The sequence below is a fragment of the Triturus cristatus genome, chromosome 9, assembly GCF_964204655.1.
Source record: "Triturus cristatus chromosome 9, aTriCri1.1, whole genome shotgun sequence".
Taxonomy (NCBI): Eukaryota; Metazoa; Chordata; class Amphibia; order Caudata; family Salamandridae; genus Triturus; species Triturus cristatus.
The window spans coordinates 93268907-93294327 of record NC_140592.1 but is presented as its reverse complement, the minus strand read 5'-3'; the positions used below and the strand labels follow the sequence as shown (position 1 = coordinate 93294327).

The 25421-nt window shown below is 43.8% G+C and overlaps 1 protein-coding gene across 1 annotated transcript in view; it reads left to right on the top strand.

The window, feature by feature from the left end:
• Nucleotides 1-25421, top strand: part of LMCD1 (LIM and cysteine rich domains 1) — a 327439-nt gene that overhangs the window by 147741 nt on the left and 154277 nt on the right. Inside the window, exons 2-3 of the mRNA XM_085624501.1 lie at nucleotides 6880-6968; nucleotides 18032-18287. Of these exons, the coding sequence (XP_085480627.1) occupies nucleotides 6880-6968; nucleotides 18032-18287 (345 nt within the window). The remainder of the gene's footprint in view (nucleotides 1-6879; nucleotides 6969-18031; nucleotides 18288-25421) is intronic.

Below are 25421 nucleotides of genomic sequence, written 5' to 3'. Positions count from 1 at the left end.
TACATTTTATTGTAATGGTCAGGAACTCACAAAAGTACAGACTTTCCCATATCTGGGGATTCTATTTGATGATAAAAGTTCCTGGGTTATGCAACGCTCCCAAAAAAAGAACATTTTTGCTAGAGCCACAGGGGCGTTGTTGGGTTTTGCAAAGCGTTTGGGGTGTAGACCATTACTAACATTATTGAAAATTTACAGAGCTAAGTGCATACCTATGGCTCTATATGGCAGTGAGGTATGGGGTTATAAGACCTCAGCAGAAATGCAAATAGTAGAAAATAGTTTTTTCCGCAAGCTGCTATCCCTTCCTCCTTCCACTCCAATTTTCAATATTCACGAAGACCTCGGGATGGGTTACCTTACTGATGAGATTTCTGTCGCACCATTACTTGGGTGGCTCAGAGTGTGGGCTCAGCAACCTCCAAATTTAGGACAAATTATCATACAAGATTGCCTGTCTCTTGATGGGGTTATGTCTATCCCTTGGTTTAGTTATGTTAGAAATAATTTGAAGTCACTTGGGTGCCCTGAATTGTTTGATAGGCCATGCACTTTGAGTAAAATGAAAATAAAAACCTTGAAGAATCTATTCTTGAGTAAAGCCATGTCATTAAGGGAAGAAGAAGAACTGGGAAAGCCGACAGTTAGGAGGTTTGTCATGCTGAGTACAGGCAGAGGGATTCAATCTTACCTGACCTTCATAAACAAACCTTTTCATCTGTTTTTATTAATAAGGTTTAAACATGGCATGCTTCCCTGGCTTTTGGCTTACCCTAAGGGTTTTTTCAAAGAAGGATCCTTGGGGCCTTGCCCCTGTGATAACACTTCCGAACAAAATTTGTTGCACATGGTTTTCTTTTGTGAATTTTACTCTTTACCCCGTAAAAAGTACATTGTGCCTATCCTGAAGAAACTAAACTTTGTACAAGTGAGGCCTGCATTGGTCTATTTGCAAGTGCTTGATTCCCCGGTAGTATGTTTTAGGGTAGCAAGCTTCATTACAAGTGCTATTAGGCGCAGAAATATGGTTTAATTCCCATTATTAATGATCCCTAGGCCCTCTGAGAACCGTTTTTTTTAAATCATGATATTTGGAATGTGATATAGAAATGTTTTTAGAGAATTGTAATTAATTAGATGTATGTATTGGACATACTTTTTTTGTGTTTTGCGCCAATGTTTTGTATTATAGTTTTTTGGGAGTGTCTTTCTGTACATGCCCGTACCATGAATTATTGTATCGTGCTTTGATGGTTTTAAATTTTAACCGAATAAAGCAAACTTTTGACTTTGACTTTGACTTTGAATCACGTTTATATTTTTTGTTTTCTGCTCTCAGAGCAGAGAAGTTTTGAAGCATGAGCATTGTGGGCAATTGCCCAAGGCCCACACCTTCCAAGGAGCCCCCTGGGCAAGTAAACCTTCCATTTCCCTAGCTCACCCACGTCTATTTCTGTATCTCAGCCTCTCTCCCCTCTGCTTATCTCTATCTCTGAGTCTCTCTTGTTTTGCCCAGGGGCATCTTAAGGATTTTTGGGGGCCCTGGAAAGACACATTTCAACTGTTTATGCATGAACCCCATTTGGGAAATTTGATATGGTATCATGGAGACTTCCTTTCCCAAAAATGGGCAGTAAAGTTATGAACAGTGGGCCCCAAAATATGACTTGCCCAGGCCTCAAAAGTTCTTAAGACAACAATGTCCCAGAGAGTCCAGCTCCTTTGTGACTGGTGCTGCCTTTGTGACCTCTGAGGCCAGGGGGTCATAAGAGCAGTGCCAGAGGTGACAAAGAGCCCTCAAAAGACTTCCATGCCCCAGCACCGTGCAACTCATAATTAATACAGCCTTACATTACATTTGAAACAGATTGAATGTGAATGTTAATTAGGGATGATCTCAATAAATTCAGCGAATTGGGGGAAATCTTTTTTTATAAATAGTTCAGGCAGCTTTATAGCCCAAAATGGGAGAACGACCCGAACTTTCACACATATTCAGGATCCACTGCACAATTGCAGCCTTTAGTGCACCTTTTTTTGGCCCATTAGCATTGGATACGAACTTGGTGCAAATTGCAGATTTGCACAGTGATTTGAATTCAGGTATATTGGAGGTAAAAAAAAATACTCTAAGACCTAGTGTTAATACCATGCTACAAATTACTTTGTCATGGTCAACCAACACCTCCCTTTTTAAGCAAATTTACACTGGGTTTTGAGACTTCTAGGTGCACAGCACTGATCCTAATAGGTGCATGCAAATGCAAGGATACAAACCAGTGCTTAATTTGAGCCGGAGCTGAGCACTGGCACTTAATTGGTTTCCGGTGCTCGGCACACGCACCTAATTGTCAACACCACACTTAGGGCAGTCTGCCACAAGGTGGCGCTGCTCATGTAATTTAGAAAGGAGCAGTATATCAGCTGTTTAGAGAAACAATATACATTAAAAAATGACTAATACCTGCCTCCCCCAGCTATTCCTTTACCTTTGGGGACCTGGAATAATCTTTACTGTCGCATTTACATGCAAGAGAGAGGGTTAGTAGTTGTTTTGACAGTGATGACAGGGGCGATGGGTGGTGCAAGCTGCATTGGCCTTCTGATCAGAGCCCTGGCACTTAGTATTTTACAAATTAAGCACTGATACAAACTGAGATTGACCAAAACGCCAGTGTCAGATGAGTGTCACACTTGCTGAGTCCATTTCCCGGCAGCGGTGTTGGTTGTTCTTTGTGTTTTGATGCTTGCAGTTTTCCTTTTCACTGCACAGCACAGAATGTAAACACTGGTTGAGCTAGTCAAGCTTAACAGGGCACAGTGTGCTATTCCTGTAAACTCCATCACAGCACAGCGAGCAAACTGTGCCGCATGAACAGTGCATTTTACAAAGTAGCCCGCAAAAAAGTAAACATTCACAGCAGAGAACATGGGGTGAAAGATTTACATGTTTCATCACTGTGCCTTTACAAAACGAAACTAATACTGTTTGCATAGCTGTGCCCATCCCAGAGTCAAAATGTCTGCTGCAGATCCCAGTCAGACGCAGGGCAAATTGTTACTTTCCTCCCAAAAGAAACATCAAGGCAAATTCCTCAAAATTACTTCTACTCAGACAACTCCATGGACATTTAGGCAGCATCTTTTGGTGACTGGCAGTGAGCACGTCCTACACAGAGAATGAAGCTGTCCTTGTTTTAATGCAACTGGTGCTCATGTATAGTACTCCAATATCTTCGGGTCGATTTTGCCCTACATAAAAAAACTGCACAAAATAATAAACAAAAAACAGTATATGTCTGGGAAGCCTTCACCCCTTTATGAAAATTAATCACTGCAAGTAATGTGGTATGGAAACTCAAATCTCCAATCCCAGATCCTGTTTGCTGAATTCCATAGCAGCCTAAAATGTGTTTTGAGTTCATGGGGATTCGATAAGAGATATATCATTGCTTCTTCCATTCCCTGCCAGAGCAGTCTTGGCTGTTATGAACAGGTCATCTCCACAAGTTTGCATTCAGTGGGTTTTTTGTCCCTCAAAAGTGTTCTTATCCAGATTCTTGCAATGATTATAAAGGCAAAAGTGTCTTGGATCTCTGTTTGGGAGTTCAAACTCGGGAGGGAGACAAAATTAAAATCAAAATGATGAAGTTTGTCCTACTTTCCTTTCTCCTGCCAAAATACTGCCTATCCCTAATTTTATGTCCCTTGAAGAGCCTTCACTGTTCTGAAGAAAAGATATGCAAATTGCTTGCCCCATCCTAAGCGTGCCATTGGCATCTGTATGCATTGATTTCTTCAACTTTAGCTGAGGTGAAACACACCAAATCACCCATAAACATAAACAAAACTTTTTTTTATGTGCTGAGCTTTTTAGCACTCTGTGCAATGAAGATAACAATCTCAGCCTCCGCCATATCTTACAAATAGTAGACATTCCTTTCTTCGAACCTAGCGCCTAGACACCTCAGGGTAGTAGTGCGCTTTATAAATTAAATTTTCATTTCATTTCATTTCTTCCTGTCCATTTTCTACGGATCTGTATTTCATTGTGTTCCACTATACTGGGCAGTCTTTAATCCCAAAAAGATGTTTAAGAAAAAGATCTGGATACGGTGATAATTTATGTTTCCAACGCCAATGATTCAATTGTTCTGTACTGTCCAGTCTTCCTCAGCAGATATATTTGTATCTGAAGGTATTTCATAGGCACAGTTTATTTACCGTCCAGCTCTAAAAATGTCTTCCCTCTGAATGGTTTGCTAATCTCTATTCGTCCGGTAACAGCAGTCACCGACTGAATGGGATCACATTTTCTGCGGTAAAAGACACACTTCCAAATCTTCACCCCAAGACCTTCACTAACACAATCTTACTCAAATGCCTGAGTGAGAAAAAATGCCGAATGGCACCAGGAATCGGAAACACCAATTCCTGCAGTAACTCCTCCTTTCTCATGAGACAAATAGAGTGCCATTAGGAATACCAAGACATTCCCACAGCCTGGAGTTACCAAGATCCAAGGATTCTGTAATACAGGATGCAGGAAATACATCCTCTGTATTCTTTAGTCACTCAGAATGGGGGCCAAAGTACAAGGGGCCAGATGTTCTAAAATTTTAGCAGCCATAAACACTCCAATTCACAATAGCAGAGAGTTTACGACCACCCCAAAATTATTTGATATGGACTAAACCCTTTTTATGAGTCAGTCAAGTTTTACCGACTCTTTAAATGGGTTTAGAAATCGATATCCAATCACAATTTCGAAGGATCGTGTTCCCTTTGTATGAATTGTTTGCAACTGGAATTCCAGTCACAAACCATTGAAAAGTTACAGACACCCAAGTTGTGGTGGTAACTCATTCTCAAAATGGAAGGGGCCCCTTACCCTTTACAAATTGGGGTACAGCTTCAGGAGGACTAGATAGTTGTCCAGGGGACCATTGCCAACTCTCACTAAGGAACGGCTGTGGGGTATTATGTATGGTTCCCATGGCCAGGCCTCCTAACCTTTAATGTGTTGACCAGAACTGCCCCCTTGCGAACCTTCTGAATATGCGTGTCTCTCCTCATCATGTCTGTATCCTTTTGCTAAGGGGGCTTAGAGCTACCATCAGTTGCCAAGGTTGACCCAAAGATAGATAATCTGGCTTGGAGATGTTCTGTCATTATAGAGGATGTCAGTGGCAAATCTGGTGCATTACAAGGTGGCGGCTTCTTAAAATAGAGGGTTCTCTGGACTGCATCTTGCTGCAAGAGCTGCAGTTCCTGCAATATATGCATCTCAGTCACTTGTACATACATTCAAATCATAACAGCAGCCATTCAAGAAGGGGTGGATTGTTCAGAACTATTTTCAGATATGGAGATGTGAGCCAGATTCCTGTAAAATATGACGTTTTGAAGGCCCCATCCTTCTCCACAGAATCCAATATTACGAATCAACAATATATTTACCGTAACAATTGGAAGGCAGAGGGGACCCAAAAGGCTAGTTTTCCTTATATGCCAATCTTTAGAAATAGGTTGTTTGGGGACAATACTTGAACATTTTCTTTTCAGCCAGATTGTCCATGTAGACCATTCTAAAGGAGACATCAGAGACATTTTCATTTTTAAGCTGAAGTAGTAAATTGAATCCACTCTTTCTGTTTAATGGCCAAAATACCAAACCACCTCCTCCTCTGCCAAAGCCCAAGAAGCATTCCTGACTATGTCGGAAACCCGTTAATTACTTTTGGCATTTCTCGACAGGGACAAGAGGCTTCAAATGGGACTTTGAGTGAATGGATTAGGAGTTTGAGTTCTATGGCTCAAGGTTCATAAGACACAGACTTACCAGGCGTGGTACACAGTAGATCTGTATGTGAGATGGTTGCATTCAGGGTAGATATATGTAAAGCCACTTTATGGACCCCTTCATCTACATTTGACTCCAACTACAGATTGGATGTAGGGAACTCTGAGTCATTGGAGTTTGGCTCCAGAGTATTAGCTGCCACTATGACGTATTTGATCGATTACTGTTACTCAAGGTTTGCAGCAGTAGCACATACCTACGAATCCTTCCTCTTCACATTTTGTCAGGGAGAATTTTGCATTGGGAAAACAGGTTGGGACAGGAAGTAATGTGTAGAAATAAGCAGCAGTTACTGTGAATTTCAACCTGTTGATCTCATAATGGGACAGGGGAAAGCCCAAGGGTGGGTATATGTGTTTCTCAGTGTTTTACTTCCTTGCAATACTGTCCCACTCAAACAGAGGAACTATGTTTATAGATGCAATTCACAATGTATGTAAACTGCTGTCCACAGACTTCACATATATTTGCAGATACACGAAATTATATATAGTAATCCCACCTCCTACCTCACTTCTGTTATCACACAAGCTATTTATGCTGTGTGTAAATAATTTGTCACTTTTTGAAACAATCAATATCTCTGCATATGGTAAACATGAATTTTTCACTTTGAAAAAATGTAATTGTGCTAAATTCCTGTCATTTCTTTTGGGACACATCCTTTCCAGTCACTACTGTGAAACATGCTTTTGTGAAATGTGTCTATTGTCCATCAGAAAGTAGTAGGAGCCAGTAGCAACTCCCAATCCTTGTCAGCATCTCTGGTACTGTCACTACTTAGGTCATAAAAACGCCCTACCAAGCCCCCATGAATCACAGACCATCCCAGAACTCCTCCCTGCTGTCCAGCAGAGCCATGGACCACAGAGACTATCCGGGCTCAGCTGCTGAAAAAATACACAAGGCTCATGTCCAAAAATGCTAAGATTCTTCCAGGACAGACAGTGCAAGCACTTGAGTGCAAGATGTTTGCGATCTTGAAACAAGTCTAAATGTTTGTTTTTCTTTTACAGATGTCCCTGGACCAGCAGCCACCGGGAAAAGGAGTGGCATGTCTGAAGTGTCGGGGGATCTGCACCGGGTTTGAGCCGCATGCTTGGCGGTAAGCCATTTACATTATGCAGCCTCCTGCTCCTTCCCAAGGTTTTAAACTTAACATGTTTCACTAAAAAATTCTTCAGAGCATTTTAGATCTGGATAGAAACAGCTATAGCTAAAACCAGAGCTTTTGTGATAGCAAGCAAAGATAATTCAAGGGTCTTTCATTGATGATTTGGGTTGTTTTGCAGCTTTTAAGTGTGCTCTTGCATTGGTGAGAGGGGTAAAAAGTAGTGCACCTCCATGATCATATACCAGTACTTCCACTCACTATCCTCTGATCCTCCGACAGCTTCCTGCTATGAATTCTGGTGCTCATCAAACACAGTTACTGATGGCAGAGAGTGGCCATTGAAGACAAGCTGCTTCAACCGGCCTAAATGGGATGCTAAGTGACCATTGAAGACAGGCCGCTTCACCCCGGCCTAAATAGGCTGCTCGGGGGCCATTTGCACTTCTCTCAGGCTACTGGTGGCTTCTTGTTTTACATCCATTGCAATGCTTGTTTGTATTTGTCTGTTCTTAAGAAGTCCACCCTTCGTCCTTCTCAGTTGTCCTGCAGTAGAATGTGATGGATTCTGAGCAGATTCTGTGCTAACAGTATTAGGAAGGAGGTGCCATATACCTACTAATCTAGGTAATGGTATGTGCATGTCTGTTGAATGGTGTACCGGAAAGAGGGGCAAGAGAAGAGAAACAAGAATAGAAAACTTTGTACAAAATAAATAAAAAAGAAATAAAAAGAAACTTACCTTAACTCTGCTGCTATCTCCTGCCGCATTGGGCTCTTCCTGATTCTGGGCACAGTCTCCCAGAATAACTTGCAGGCAATCCTGACGCTGCATGAAGGCAGCATCTGGATTCGCCTGAGCACCAGCAAATTGCAATCAGACGCAGACTGGGGGCCTGTGCCTGCTCTCCCCCGCCCCAGCAATGCAGCTGGGGCCGGAGAGAGCTTCACTCTGAGGGTTCGGCCGGCCTGAGACGACCGGGGCAAACACCTCATGCACAGTGAAGGGAGTGCCACCACTCCCCCCGGAGCAGTGTCATCCCCTGACCCGCCCCCAAGACTCGTCAGAGTCCTATGAGTGGGTCCAGCAGGCCCGGCTCCAGGAATTGTTTTTGGGTGGGCCAAGGATGCATTTGGGTGGGCCACTGCGGGCCCACTTTGTCGCTTCTTGTGGTAGCCTACAAGCCCTAGATTACATCTTATCTACTTGCAAACAGTCACCATGATACAGTGGATTGATTCTTTGTGTATACAGAGCATGTGGAGAGTTATTTGAAACTAAGAGCAATGTCTGGACCTAAGTGCAACCCTAAATTCCAACAGGCCAGGCTTCAAAACAAGTACTCCCAGGCCTGATTATCTACTTTTCTACCATCCCTCCCCTGTGCACCTTATCTCACAGCTGACCTTGGGCCCCAGCCCCATATCAGCCACCATCCAGCTCCACTTGCCTTATTCCCATAAAAAACATTGGCAAAATCACCTTCAAACTTAAAACAATGAATATAGCAGTAAATATAATTAGCACACACTTTAACATGTTCCACAGTTGCCTTAATGACCTGACTGCTAATTAAATAAAACCAGAAAGACCATGACAGGGCCGGCTTTAGCTAGTACGAAAGTCTTTTTTGGCGCCACAGCAATTACCTCTTTCTCCGAAGATACCATTACTACCACCCTCCAACAGTGCCATTCATCTCGCCGTAGCCTCTCTCATGTGCATTTCATTTGTTGTATAGCGCTACTCATATCAGTGTCGGGTGTCACAGTACTTTACACCACGCACACATTATACAGAGACAATAAATCATACAAGTATGTAAATCAGTCTATAGGGAATGCCACATAAGCCAATGAGGATTACAAGGTGTAGGAATCACATGTCATCCATACTGGTGGGCAGTATATTTAAAAGGGTTTGGGCTGGGGAAGCACAAACTCAGGATTTAAAGCATACCACAGTGGTTGGGGGTTGACTTTACTAATAAAAATGTATATCGGACCAAACTCTTTTTACACAAGAATCTCTGTGACAAAGGCAGTAACCCACTAAGCTATCCACATAAAATACAGTTTATCTGTATTTCAAAACTACCAAAAGGCAAAGGATTGCTCTCCAGCAGGATCATTAATCACCAGTTATCTGGGCATTTTTATTGTTGTCTTGCTTCTATGGCCATGATAATGATAACAAATATGTAATTGGAGCATACACAAAGTATGTGCCTTGCTGGGCATGTGGATTTAAAAAATAAAAACAAACAGTAACACATTCTCTTACCTACTCTGTTAGTCAAACTTTGTGTCACAGCCTGATCTGATATGCAGCTTCAGGGGTCAGGAAAGGTGAATAGGAATAAACAAACTTATTTTCTCCAGCGCTGAACAGAAAAGGAAATATACACACAGCAGGATGGTAGGCAAAAGTTACTCGGTGCCAAATAAAGAATTTGTCCCCTTCCCCATGCCCCTATTGTTCCTGCACGACACAGCCCACCTTTCTAAAAGGAGTTGGGTGATTGGGGATGGCTGTAAGAAAGAGCCCAGGCCAAATCACTCCACTCCCAGAACCGGAAGGAAAACGTTAGGAGTAGTTAAGTTTTAACCCCTTCGCTGCTGCGGACATTCCGCCGCAGCGCTGGGGGGGGCAGGGGGGCAGCGCGGTGGGCCTGTGCTCATGATGGAGCCGCTCCGTCATGAGCCACGGTTGAGCTGTGCTCATGACGGAACGGTTCCGTCATGACTCCGCCCAGTTGCGCTGTCCCCCCGCACAGGCGGGGAAACAGCGCCGCGTAGGCGGAGCGGCCGCCAACGGTCGTGTCATGACGGAACCGTTCCGTCATGAGCACACGGCAACCGTGGCTCATGACGGAACGGTTCCGTCATGAGCGGGGAAGGGGTTAAATTAAGCGCCCTCACTGCGAGGGCCAGTGCTCAGGTTTGGCTGGGCCAGGCTCATGTTTGGGTGGGCCTGGCCCACCCGGCCCCCACCCCCCTCTAGAACCGGGCCTGGGGTCCAGTGGATTAAAATTAAGCGATAATAAATCAGGTTTAAACCTGTTTTAGTTTAGTATCGGTTTATTTGCTGGTGGTGGAAGGGGTCGGCACTCCTCCGCTCTATAGGAGCAGCCGCCCGGCAAAGGGAGAGGATGTGGTCTGTCGGCTACCCTGCCGACTTTGGTGCTGGAAACCAGAGTTGGAGGTCGCGTCCAGATCCTGTGATTCTGGGCAAATCACTTAATCTCCCCATGCCTGAATGTGTAATGTAAATACGGTGCTCATGTAAAGCGCTCCAATACCTTCGGGTCGTGTTCGCTCTTTATAAATATGCAACAAACAAAAAAAGCATTCACAAAAAGGCACACAAACTTTTTGTGCTGAGGTTCTGCAACTTGGAGCATCACAAGCTCAGAGCACACACATCGGACGCCCAGAAAGAGGCAATCTGAATATAGACAAAGCACAAACAGTCTGCGTGCAGTTGTACACACTCGTGTCTTCATACATATTTACATTGCTAGCTACACATGTAAGGACTAGATTACAAGTGGCCTGGATCAGACGTAACAAATATTGCACCCAATAAAATCCCACACCGAGAATTTTTGGAATTTTTAAAGTGAAATATGTATCCTCTTTTTTTACTTTTGGGGAATAACATGCAGATTATGGTGCTTTGCGCACCTTAATCAAAATGTCTGCGTAAATGCGGACCTTTTCCACCCTATTAAATTCTGGCAGGTTTTAACTACCAAAAATTATGGAGGTTGCAAAGTTTATCAGGCACGGTAATTACCAGGTGCAGTAAACATGACACCAATTTTAATTGGTGTGATGTCTGCACAAACGATCGCAATATACCGGCCCACTTGCAATGAGTGCCTAAATAGTGCGTGAACGCACCTGCATCATTTTTCCCCAGTGCAGTACGTGTAATCTTCCCCATAACTATGAGACAGACAAAGTACACACAGTTCTTTGAAAGACGCACCTACACAAGAGAGTTAGAACTTTTGAGGTTTTATTGTAGTAACGAGTGGGGAAAATGTAAGCAAAATTAATTAACAAAATATTCAAAATACAAAACACTTGCAAGTTACCAGAACAACTGTGGGACAGAGTTATAAGCCCCTTGCGCCTCATTTACGCCACCGTTGCGTCACTTTTGTGACGCAGCAGCGGCGCAAATCCTGCACCATGGTGTGGGGTACTTACAACGTGACGCATCTGGGAGATGCGTCACGTTGTAAAGTCCTGTGCCACATGTAGGCGTTCCTGCGCAGGGGGGGTGGGTATTCCGGCACAGGAACTCCTCCTAAAAGTGGCTGAGTGAAATCTACAAGATTTCCCTCAGTCACTTTTATGCCCATGCTGCGTGAAAACCCTGCGCCTGCCTGAAGCAGGCGTAAGGATTAACGCAGCATTAACAAGATAGGGTCCCCCAGAGCATTGCTGGAGCTGCGTCGCTCTTGCGGCGCAACTCCAGCAATGCGCCACTTTTACGGCACAGATGCGTCACGCATCTGTGCCGTTTTTGCCCCGTGGTGCGCCGCATTGTAAATGCGGCGCATCCATGGTGGGAGCTGTGGCGCACAATAACTGGCGCATCCCTGCTGATATGCAGGGATGCGCCAGTTATTGTAAATATGCCCCGAAGTTTCAGACTTCAGAGTACTTACCCGAAAGACGAAAGCAATGGGTACAGTGAAGTACAGGATGCTCGAAAAGTATTGGGTCGACATGGCTTAGATTGGTCAGCAGAGCAAGCTTGGCAATCAATGCGCAGGAGAACAACATTCTTAAACATTACCAGTGCCAACTAACACTTAAGTGCAGAAACCTTTGTGACACACACACACACACACACACGCAAGCACGCACACACACGCAAGGACGCGTGCACACACACAAATGTATATGTGCTGCACTTTCATTAACTAGCAGTGGCTGTGCTATGCAACATTAAAGGTTAAAAAATATACTTTTCACACAACACTCTCGGGCCTATTACGATGTCCTTGGAAACGGGACCGACTGACCTCCGGTCGGCGGTCCCGACCGCCTCATCATGATGTGACAGTCGCATACTCCCATTCCTTTATGAGAGCTCGTGTTATGGCCATAAACCGGCCGTAACACAAGCTCCCATTGAGTAATGGGAGTCTGTGTTCATCTCTGCGCCGTGTGGCAAGAACCTCCGGATGCCTGCCACATGGTTCAGGGATGAACAGGAGGGCACCATAGGTGACCCCTCGGTCTCTAAACGGAGGCCGCAGAGGCAAGGGGGCCCTGCCAGGAGACCCCATGATCACTCTCCAATAGGCTTCCCATGTCGGAAAGCCCGGCATGGAAAGCGTGCTGGAGACCACGTATCATAATCACAAGGGTGGTAAGGCTGCACTTTGGGATTATGGGCCGGCTGCCGACTGGCCAACAGACTCCTTGAGCCCATCGGAAGCCAGCCGGAATGACCACCAGCATTGTAATGGCACAGTCACAAATTAAGCTGAGATACGACCTGGAAAGGCTCCAACCAATGGATGGAGCCTATCCGGGATGCATCGTAATCGGCCCCTCTGTGTCAACAGACATGCTTAAATACACCTTCTAGCTTGCCTCTGAACAAAGACAGAGGGAGGCTCTCATGGAAATATCCAGAACCACCTACATATGTATGTTGTTATATCGGTAGCTGAACATTTAGCAATTCTCATCCGAATACTAATTTTTAGGTCTGACGATAACTGTGAACTTTTGATTTTAGTAAAAAAATATAGAAATTTCAGTAAGCTCCCTTTATCCATTGGTCTAATGTTCTGTCGTTCAGATTTTACTTTCCCTACTAGAGAATAGAGCATGGGGCAATCGTCAGCCCGTGTCAGCAATGGGCTAACATCACTGTGAGTGACTGCATTCTGCTCTTGCACAAGGAGAACATCTCACACAAAGTAGTTCCAATCAGTGAGGGATCACTATGCTAACGTGTGCTTTTGAAAACGAAAAATATATTTTTGCTTTTTTCCAATTTTGTTTTAATTTTTCATAGCCCAGCAGCTCTCAAAGTAATGTTTTATAAAAATGATATAGCAAAACATAACAAGCATTGACAAAGCCAAAAAGATCTCAATCAAGTCCAGACCGATTGTCTTTGCCACTGCTTTCTTCGCTATTTTATATTTAACTTCATTATTTATGCTACTTACAGTGTATAGGTTTCATTTGGTACCTTTATGTCATGAATAGAATTTCTTTTTTTCTGCTGGCTGTGTAGGGCCAATTGTCAAGTGCACCTGTGTGCTCAACTATTGATCTAAATGCAGCTTTAATCATAGGCAGGAGGGGTATATAGGATAAGCCTATTAAGCTTCCTATGTACACCTACTTCGAGGCACTGACATGTAAACTCGATATCTCATGTAATATTACTTTGACACATATAGATTTTTACAGATCCCTGAAAGCTTACAGAACTGGTCCTCACACTAATTGATTATGGCTAGCCATTCACTACCCTGCTAGATTTAAAATATGTAATAGGTTTAAATCATCTCAAATAAAAGGATGAAAACAGTCAGCCAGTGATCCTACCCATCTCAGGCATTCTCTTGATCATGCTTCTATTTCAAACTCATTGAAGTCCAAACTGATCTCTGCATGTTGTCATGGTTTGACTTCTGTCTAATCTCCATTCATGGTTTCTCAGAATGTCACATGATTAATCAACTGCAATAATCGTTTCAGGGCACCATGTAAAGAAATGTCTGAAGCTCCTGTAGAACATTTCCTTTTATCAATCAAAAGTAATGCTGAAGCTTGGGCGTTAAACTCTCCACATTTCACAATAGTTTAAAGACCTCTCTTAGAGACAAATGGGCATATTTTCAAGGCTATTGCGCCACCGGAGCGTCACTTTTTACTAAGCTCTGGTGGCGCAATGTCCTTCTCCATATTTACAAGAAGGCGCTAAGCCACTTTGCGCGGCGTAACTGTGCCTTGTAATTGTCGTACTCTTTAATGCCGTTTTCTGTGTCAAAAGGGTGTACTATGGGTATTGCTGTGGGCGACCCATGCAACACCCATTGCTTTTTGACATTGCCCCAGATTTATAAGAAATGTTAAATCTAAGGCAGGTCCAAAAACTAACGCCATTGAAAGGGTGACGTTAGAATGGCTCAGTGAGGAGAAATACTTTTATTTCTCCTTGTTTTTTCAGCAAATTGAACTAAAGATTGTTTATGTGCCCCTTCAGTTTCTTTTACGGGTATACTGATCTATAGGCCGCCTGGTTATAGAGCTAACTTTGCCTTGGACTTGTTGAGAATCCTTGAACCGTATTTTGGTAAGCCCTCCTTCACCATTTTAGGTGACCTCAATTTCCATCTTGATGAGGTTCACTCTAAGGATACTATATCATTGGTTGAATCACTTGCAGCCTGTGATCTTATCCAGCTTGTTACCAACGCTACTCACATAGCTGGTCATATCCTTGACGGGGTGTTCTCCAATGATACAAGACTCTCCAGCGGCATACCGTTACCGCTGGTGTGGACAGACCATTTTGCTGTCCCTTTGCAGTTAGCCTTTTCTCTTTCTCATGGGATTAAGAAAGGGACTACCCCTTTTGTCTCCAGAAGAAATTTCAGAAATCTTACGAATGAGGCTTTTGCCTCTTTTGTTTCTACACCAGAGGCTCTCTCCCTAAAAGATGCGGCTGAGGCAGCACATGATCTGCAGGATTCTATCACTAATGCAGTAGAAAAATTTGCACCTGCATCCCTGCGATATGTAGCCCGGCGGAAACCATCAGCGCCATGGTTCTCGGACCATCTCAGAGTACTACGACAGGGTTGTAGAAGCAGTGAGAGAAGATGGAGGAAATCTTGGGATCCCATGGATAGGGAGGCCCACAAGTCTGCTTTACGGGAGTATAAGCAGAAAGTGATAATGGAGAAGCAGGAATACTTCTCCAACCTCACCAGCTCACTCACCTCCTCTAGGGAGCTCTTTAAAATTGCTGACTCGCTGTGCTCCCTCCAACTTCCAGACCCCGTAGTCAGCTCTCAGCGTCTTTGTGACGATATTGCAGACTTTTTCTATACTAAAATCTTAGATATTCACACTTCCTTGGAAGCACAACGTCTCTCCTTGACGGAAAATCTCCCTTCCGGTATAAGCTCTTTTGAGACACTGGAAATAGTCCCTCCCAGCCTCTTTTCTGTCTTTCCCTCTATGTCTCTGGAGGGTTTGAATGTTCTTTTGGATAAGATCAAATCCTCCTCTCCTCTTGATCCACTGCCGCTCAAAAAGCTAAAAGAGTGTAGGAACAGCCTTCTTCCTCCCCTACTTGAGGTGATGAATAAGGCAATTGCTCAAGGTACTTTTCCTTCAATATGGAAGAAGGCTATTGTGAAGCCGCTCCTTAAGAAGCCTTCACTTGATCCCGGCCTCCTGAAAAATTTTAGACCTATTTCTCTGCTCCCTGCACCCGCTAAAATTTTAGAAGCTCACCTGAATCGCCATTTATCCTCTTTTCTTGAAGCCTCGGAGTATCTTGACATTACCCAGCATGGATTTCGAAAACACCACAGCACAGAATCTGCCCTCACCTCTGTAGTCGATAACATCCGACGCAAGGTTGATGCTGGACAAACTACTGTTCTTGTGCTATTGGACCTCACAGCCACATTTGACACTCTGTCTCCTGCCATTTTAACATCTCGGCTTAGGGAGGCAGGTGTCACTGGCTCGGCCCTGAGTCTCCTTAATTCCTTTCTCCTTGATAGGGAACAGAGAGTGATGCTCGGCAACCACCTCTCCCCTGCAAAGTCTTTGCAATGTGGGGTGCCACAGGGGTCGGTACTAAGTCCGACCCTGTTCAACATCTACGTGGCCCCCCTTGCTAGGCTAGTAAGATCGCAGGGGATGGAGGTGGTATCATACGCCGATGACACCCAGATCATGGTCTCACTAACTCAATCCTCTGTCATAACATCTGCCTTTAGCTTCAGGTCCTGCATGCAACATGTTGCAGACTGGATGGTTACCAACTCCCTGAAGCTAAATGGCGACAAGACTGAGGTCTTGATCTTTGGGAAGGACCAAGAGATCTGGTCGAGTGAGTGGTGGCCCTCCTCTCTTGGTATCTGCCCGACTCCATCTCAATCTGCCAGAAATCTGGGTGTAATGTTTGATACTTCACTCTCGATGTCCTTACAGGTGAATCGGACTGTTTCGACCTGCTGGGGCGTGATCAGGACGCTCAATAGAATTCGCAGCTATCTGTCACTTCAAGCTCGCAAGCAGATTGCAGTCGCCCTTGTTGGTTCCAGGTTGGACTATTGCAACTCTCTTTACATGGAATCCAACAAGGGCCTTATACACCGACTGCAAATCGTGCAGAACGCTGCCGCACGTTTTGTCCTGGATCTCTCCAGGGCTTCTTCTGCTACTGCTGCGAGGAGAGACCTTCATTGGCTGCCTATTCAGCACAGAATTTATTTCAAAATTCTGTGTTTGACATATAGAGCACTTGAGGATGAATCTAAAGGCGCTATCAGCTCTCTGCTTACTCGTTACCACCCTACAAGGCGTTTGCGCTCTTCGGGACTATTTCAACTTGTTGTCCCTCGCTTTAAGCTCACCAGATGGGGAGCTAGGGCTTTTTCAGTCGTTGCTCCACAACTTTGGAACAACTTGTCGATAGAGTTGAAGACCTTGCCTTCTTTAGCGCTGTTTAAAAAGGCCCTAAAAACTTGGTGCTTTTCCAGAGCTTACACAGGCTGAGCTGCAGGAGCTTTGTTATGAGGTTTCCCTTCCTGCACATAAATAATCATCCCTGCAATGCAGGCACCCTTGTACCATGATGCAAGGGTACCTGTGTTGGCTCTAGGTATCTTTTTCAGCAGCAGTGCAAGGAAAAACACAGGAGTGTGCCATATTTTTGTAAATATTTCTCAACCCCTCTGATTTGAAATTTTTAATTAAAGGCAGGCACCATTTTCAAGTCTGAAAGAATTCTCTGACTCCTAAATGTGCTTTGATACATGGTAAAAACACGTTTGGAGGGCTCAAACTCTGTTTTTATGAATCACAGTTTTTTTTACCATAAAGGACATTTGTACCTAAAACCTTTAATCACGTAATAGTGAAGCAGCAATGTTTTTAAGGCAGCATAGACATTTGATATCTTTAGGATATAATGCTGTACAATGTAACGTTTTTTAATAACATGTGATGTTTCATATGTGGAAATTGCTGAAATGTTCGACTCGAGATGGTTAATCTCTTTGGGCAAAGCAACTGACAGGCATGTGTGTTTTAAAAGATGAGCACATACTGCCTTTGTACCAGTTTTAGCACAAAATGAAGAAAAGCAGCACTCACCCGTGTGTTTACAGAAGGCCTTTGGTAACTTTACGTGTTCACGATGTGTACAAATCATTTCACACATTATTCACTATTAATGTGTGCACAGGGGTTAACCTGGTGCAAAACCTTACCAGAAAATCACAGGGCAAACAACACTGGAACAATGCATCAAATGTTTTTGCACCAGTTAATATCTGTCTAGTCTAGAGTAAAAATATGTCCAGGACTGAATTGAGTTGCATTAGCTCACCCCTTTGTCATGTCACAAGGCTTAGCTCCTAAGTTCAAAGCACATTGCCTTCAGCCAGAGCAGATGCATGTGCGACAACAGGTGTTTCATCATTTTAAAGATAGACATTACTCCAGCTGCCAGCAGGCCCTGCTGAAGAGGAGGAACCTCTTTTGGGCTGGGAGTCATTGAGAACAGTTGGTGGGGCAGCCTACTGCTATAGCAGGGAAGAGTGAAACTGGATTTCTAAGTGTTGCATTTCAGCTTATTACACATCCTTCCAAGGCCACCTCCCAAATATGGCCGCCCTCCCAGAGTCCTATTGTCTGACGCCGCTGCCCGCTCAGTGGGTGACCTTTTGAGTGGCTATAGTTAACCAGTGGGGCTTTGGAAGCATGCATGCCTTCTCCAGTGTAACGCATATCAAAGGGGATGATCTCATTTGTGTCGCCCGTAGGAAAATATGCCGGTCGTGCAAATGCATCCCGGAAGAACATGGCCTGAGCTCAGACGCTGAGGATGACCTGAAGATCGGATGGCTGCTATCGGACTCTGAGTATTCCTACCTGACGGCACGTCTGAAGGGTGGAGATGGGGGTCGTATCTATAAGAGGAATCGCATGATCATCACCAACCCCATCGTCTCAAGGAAAGACCCAACCTTCAACACCATCACCTATGAGTGGGCTCCTCCTGGACTGAACCAGAAACTGGTAAAGTATCAAGTACTGAGGGACTGCCCCTTTCCATAGAGTGCTGAATGATTCTGGCTCAAGGCAAAACTAGCTAACAAGGCCACATATGAGTAATGATGCATAATCAATGCTAATGACAGGTTCAGAGTCCAAAGTGCTAAGACCAACAAATCCAGGAAAAAGGTTGGGTCGAGTCCAGAGTGCTAACGCCCACAAAACCAGGAAAAAGTTGGCTCTGTCATTAGCATTCTCTTCACTGTTTGTAGGGCTCTGCACAGATCTGCAACTGACTGTGCATCAATGTGTAGACTCTAATGTATTCGGTAAGACTATTCACTGTTTATTTTGTCGCATTACAGCTTGGATAAAGTCACTTTAGGACGAAACACGTGTCAAGTGATCATCTTTCTCATCTGTTAATCTTTTTCACCTGTACCATCATCACATCTCTTGAAGAATGATACATGCAATTTAACTGTTCAATCACAAACCATAGACAGACGTTTTAATAACTTGTGTTATTACTCTTGGATTTATTTTGGTATGTACTCCAACCTTTCTTCTAGCCTTCACTGTAGTGGGTTCCCAACTATTGTTGATCATATGCAAGACCTTTGGTGTCTGGGCATCTTTAGGATTGTCAGAGCACCACAGTTTTACCTAACTATATCTACTGTTCTCTCATACTGCCACATAGATTTAGAGGCTGTGCAACTATCTATGCTCACTGCTGCTATTGCACTAGAATGTTAAGCTAAAATAACACTATTGCGGAAGGGAAGGACTACCTTTTGTCGGAGTTTGTAAAAGAAAAAAAAAATAGCCGCTACCTTGAATATATGAAGTTAAAAGAAAGCTGATCATCGAACAGGTTTTTTGCAGCTGAGCAAGAAACTGCACAATCGCCCAAGGTCTCAGACAACTAGTCAGATGACCACCCATGACCACTGAAAAACATTTAAATAATTTTGACCGGCGTGTGAGCCCATGGTCAAGAAGCAACCACAACCCTTGTCAGGGTGAGATACAAGCCAACCCTAAATTAACCTTTGCTCAACCCCCAGGTAGCTTGGTAAAGAGCAGTGAGGATTAACTTAGAGGCAATGTGTAAAGTATTTGTGCAACACTTCAAAACAGTAAAAAAAGTAAACAAAAACACAGAAAAAATTATCCACACCAAGTGAGAGAAAAATAAGTATTTTTAATAAATAGAACAAGACCGAAATGACAAAAATCCTATCAGTAGAAACAGAGAAATGCAATTTTAAAGATTCCAGGGAACATATTGCCAAAAAACACAAAGCACCAACTGTGGATATCTGGTCACGTTGAACTGGAACAAAGTCACAAGTTCAGGCCAACAGCAATTGAGCATGGGCTGGCAACTGGGACCCAGTTAGGCCAGCTTAAAAAAGTTCCTTAAATCCTGGTTTGCATAGCGTTGCAAGCATCGCCTTAGAAGATGCTTCGCGCCACTAAAGCGATGCGTCAGTTCCGAGTTGCAGTGAGGCTGCGGTGCGAGGTCCTGCATCATCTTCGAGGATCCCACCAATGAGGGCTTGTGATTCAAAGTCCAGTGTTGAGGATGCAGCACACAGTTGGGGCAATACTTGGGTTCCGAGGAGCGGCAAGGCAGTGATGCAGAGTCTGGTATCGCCATCGAGGCTGCCGTCAATGAAGGATGCATGGCCAGGTGCCGAGGATGCATTGCACTGCGGTGGTTCTAGCAGGCTGCGATGAGATGTGAATCTTTGCGACGGTTGAAAGCCAGGCAGCATCGGCGATGAGTCAGTTCTGCTTGGGGTTGCATCGCGCAGCAGAGGAGATGCATCAGTTTCGCTGGATCCCCAGAGGAAATAAGAGCACATTAGGCAAATTCCAAGGGTCCAAGACTGGTCTGGCACCACTGGGCAAAGTACACTCACAAATGCCAGGGTCCAGGTGCTCTGGTCGAGGGTGTTGTCCCTGAAACTCAAGTCAGGAGGCCAGTCAACCAGGAGTCAATCTGGAGTCCTGGGTTCAACAGATGCAGGCCTGGTCCTTCTCACTCAGGCAAGAGGACAGCAGGGCAGCACACCAGGGCAGCGGTTCCTTCAGAGCAGCAGTCCCACAGAGTGTCAGTCCTTTCAGCAGCACATCAGCCCTTCTTCATGGCAGAGTATCCTCAGGGCCAGAAGTGTACTGAGGAGTTGGTGTCTGTTGTCCAATATGTGTTCCCAGTTCTGCCTTTGAAGTGAGAGAAGCTGCTAGAGGTATGCCTTCAAAGTTCACAGGTGCCCTGCCTTCACTGCCCGGCTCCAGACAACTACAGGGAGTTTACAGCCCTTTGTGTTGAGGCTGGACACAGCATATTCAAGTATAAGTGGGGCTATGCCCATCTCCTCCCACCCATCTCCCAGTGATGGCTCATCCAGGCACAACTAAGCTCCCTATTGTGTGCAGCTGTCTAGGAGGAATACACAAAGCACAACTGTCAACTACAGCCAGTCATGCGACCCAGAGACAGGCTGCAGGCACCAAATGGCTAAGGCAGGAAAATGCCAGCTTTCTAAAAATTGCATTTTCAAAATTGTAATTTAAAAGCCGAAGTCACCGTAAGTTTGAGTTTTTCATTACAATTTCATAGGCAGGAAGCATGAATGAATTACCCATTTGAATGTTACAGTTATTAAATGTAATAAGCTAACCTCAATGTTATCCGATGGGAGAAGTATGCCTTGCAGTTGTGAAAAATGTATTTAAAGGTGTTTTAAATACCAGGACATGTAAAACTTAAAGGTACATGTCCAACCTTTTTAAATTGACAGCACCCGCCCTCTGGACTGTCCAGGACCAACGCTAGTGGTGACATATGTATTAAAAAGGGAGGCTTGGGCCTGTCAAAAGGTTTATTTTGCCAGGTCGAAATGGCAGTTTAAAACTGCACCCATAGGCTGCATTTGCAGACCTGAGGCATGTTTAAAGGACCACTTACGTGGGTGGCACAATCTGTGCCGCAGGCCCACTAATAGCATTTATTTTACAGGCCCTGGCACAGGTAGTGCCACCTAAGTAGGGGCCGGCAAGAAAATTAAATATGCCAATTGGGTGAAGGCAATTCTACCATGTTTTACGCATGGAGTGCACAAACACTTTAGCACTGGTTAGCAGTGGTAAAGTGTGAAGTGTCCTAGAAGACTACACAAATAGGTCCAGAAAACAGGAGGGTGAAGGTAAAAAGTTTGGGAATGACCCTGCAGAAAGGGACAAGTCCAACAAACACCACCTCTGTTTTATCCACATTTAGCTTCAGGCAATTGTTGCTCATTCAGGAAGCTACAGTAGACAAGTAGGTACTCAAATTTAGGGTGGCGGACTCAAAGTTACATTTAACTGGGTGTCATCCACACAACTCATGGAGGATAGCCCAAACAAATGAATCAACTTGTTCAAGGGGGCCAAATAGAGATTAAAAGTGTGGGTTTCAAAGATGAACATTGGATGACAATGCAAAAAATGGCTACTCTGGACAAGTGATAATGTTATTAGCACCTCTTGACAGCAATCTGAAAGAAAAGAAACAATTCACTCCAGAGCCAGACTTTTAATTGCTGTTGATAATAAGGTGGTGACCAGTATCTTGTGAAAATCAGTATTGATTGCAGCAGGAAAGTAGAATAGGACCAAGGTCGTTACTCCTCCCAACTGAGAATATTTCGAGGCTCATCTTCAGTTGTGCTGTCTTTGGCTGTCTTGTTCCGAGTTGGTGAGTGAGCGCTGGGAAGCCATGACAAGGTAGCCATGCGCTCCGCAAAAACCAAGTAGGATAGAATTGTGATACGAGCAACCTCTGTAATAGAGGCAGGGTTAAAACCTGCTTGTGACGTTGTGAAGAGAGTGTTAGAGGCAATAAATGTTGTAAATTGAGCATTTACCTCCTTCTCTGGCATCTAGGCATTGAATGGGAAAAGTGAAATATGCTCTGAGTTCTCTCATCCAACCAGGGCTTTATCAGGGGAGGGATAATGCAGGTCTTTTTTCAGTTGTTAGGCACTACAGCCGCAGGAAACAAAGAATTGATTAATTTCTGTATCTGAGGGGCTAGGACATCAGCAAAGCAATGAAAAACTTTAGCCTTGGCAAGGGTCTTCTTGAGAACCAGAGTCCATTGCTTTAGTAGAGGGCAGCTGCAAAGGGGATACATCACCTTCCATGTGCACCGTGCCGTCTGTGGAATTACCGTTTGTGCGATGGAAAGCATCCTAGATATTTTGAACCAGAGCTTGGAAAAAAACTGCAATAGCAGAACAGAGCTCGGAAGGTGGTGAAATAGATACAGGAGTACATTTGGGGTTTGCAACCACAGGGACAATTTTACAAATCTTTGTAGATGGAATATTGGCCTTGGATACACAGGAAAGATAATATTGTGTTCTGGAAAGAGTAATTCATTGTCTATATTTTTAGTATTTTCCCAGTGCTGCATTGTAGCTGCTTTTGGCAGTGAGAGAATAGTGTAAGCACCAGAGACGTTCCAGTCATTTTCAGACCTGACAAAAGGATTGGTGGTTGGACCAATAGGACAATGGATTTTCACCCACCTCATACTCGTACTGCCATTGATGGAGTCCGAACCACAGAGAAGTTCTGTATTAAGTGGCCTTAATGATCTCCAGGTATGAACAGTGAGGAAGTCCCTAAAAATGAAGACTGTTCAACCAACTATGCCTGTCTTTCTATAAAAATGGTTGACTTTACACCCTGGTAGGATGGCCAGAGCCATCAAGAGTGTTGGTGATTCCTTAATCCAAGTTTCCATTAAAAAGAGCATGTCGACAGCATATGAATGAATAAGGTGGTACACATGGTCATAATGTTTGATGAGCAATATAGCGTCAAGTATAGCGACCTACAAGTTACCTCTGTAACAGTGGACCAAAGAGTTAATGGTAGTGGGCAGTATCAATGTTGATGAAATTGTCTTATCATGCAATTTGATGGACTTCAGGGTCAGTAAAAGTAATTTTTACTGGGAGTAGGGTAAGCATTCTAAGGGCACTCATCCAGAGGTTTTAGCTGCGGATGGGATGTGGACTGGCACAGATCGGCTTGCCTTTGGCACCTTCAGTGCTCCGAAGTCATGTCATCTGGGGGATGAGCCACAACAATGTTTAAATAAGGCAACATGTGTCTGGTTAGACTCTGGTATCAAGAACCACATAACGTGATACTAACAATATGGTCGACGGATCATCCAAGGCAATAAAGTGCTCCTTGCAAAATAAACGAGATAATGCTTGCAAAGTAATTTAAAATAACTACTACATTGAGACCTCCCACCTGGTGGCTCTGAGCAGCACATTTGACCTGCCAAAAATGACCACTCGACATAAAACCCAGTAAGCAAGGTAAAATACAGAATTAAAAGTATTTCAAGTAAAAAACACACCCACGTCATATAATATAGACTGGACACCAAAGGTGGGCACTAACCAAGAAGAATATACAGAGATTCGGACTATTTATATTAGAGAAATGGACAAGATAGTTTGCAGGTTAAGTAGGGGTACACAGACCAAACAGTTGTCTCAAAGATGAGGTGACTACATGTACTAACAGCTTGGTTGCAGGAGCCCATCTCTGGGCTAAAAATATCAATAATTCAGAAGTCTAGCATGGTCCAAGAAAGGAGACCAGATTTACTTATCTAAGTGAATGCACATCTATACTTGTTCAAGGCAGTAACTGTTTTCGGCAGCAATTGGATTCAGGCATAACAGAGGAGAATTACAGCTGGCATACCATATAATTCATGTGGCGCAACAAACATGTGCAGTATCCCAGGACCTACTATATACAATAACAAATGGGTACGTACGACATCACAAGGATGTGAAGTGTCATTTACATAAATATATCAGGATTATTTACTTATGACTATGGATGTGACCACACTATATACAAGCATAAATCATCATCATGATGGCCTTAGAGCAGTGCAACATTTATTTTAAAGTAGACCTTTAATGCTGTAAGAACACAGTCAAATGTTGACAAGCATGATACATTTTTGCTTAGAAAACAACTTTTTCTTATGCAACAACATTTTTTAGTAGATTCGGGGGGTTGCCATGGGGGCCTGCTTCTCCCCCAGTTATGCATGTTTGCACATGAGCTGGTGGGAGGAGCGGGTCCTCATGGTTGACCATAATCAGATTGTAGATAGACACGTAATCTGCTGGCTCCCCTACATTGATGACTTGTTTGTAATATTGAGGGGGTCAAAAGAGAGTGCAGAGAACTTTGTGGCAGAGATTAACTGTAATGCGGTCAATCTCAAGTTTGCAGTACAAGGGAGCATGCAGAAAGTTGACTTTTTGGATGTTCAGGTGTTTATAGAAAGTGGCAAAATAGGAAATCGACAGGAAGGAAATAGAGGGCAATTCAGTGCTTTCAACCTCATCATTTAATTAAGAGTAATGCATATGGTGACATGTTAAGGCTCAAAATGATTTGTAGTTGTTAAAGGGATTTTAAAAAAGTCCCAGATAAATTCTAAAAAACAGATTTTTATCAGGAGGTTATTCTGTCCAAGTGACAGATAAAGCCATAGCTAAAACGGAAATGGTTAGCAGGGAAAGTCTATTATTTAACAAGAACCTCTGTTGAGCCAATAAACTTGGCAAGCAACGAAAAACAGAAGGAGAAACTAGACTCATCTTGACCTTTAGCAAGCAGGAAAGGCAAAAACAATGGCCACTGATTCCAAGTGATCCAGTTATAGGCCCAGAATAACCCAAACCACCAACGATTACATTTGGGAGAGCCTTGTTGAAAGTAGTCCTGAAATTACCAAGGAGGCAATTGACTTACATCTAAAACAGGATTTGTAATTCATGCAGGGCTTGCCAATTTGGCAAAAACAAGACAGAAGAATACATTCCATTTCATGATAGATAGTTCAATCAAGATTAGCAAATTTCTTACGTGTAAAACAGATTTTGCCATTTACGTTTTGGAATGTACATGCGGGTTGAGATACATAGGAAGCACCAAGCTGCAGGTACATAAGCGGATTTTACAACACATTCGGGCCATAACAAATTATGATGCTTCCTATCCAGTGGCCTGTCACTGTAAGAAGTTCCAGAGCAGTAATCTCAGTCATCTTAA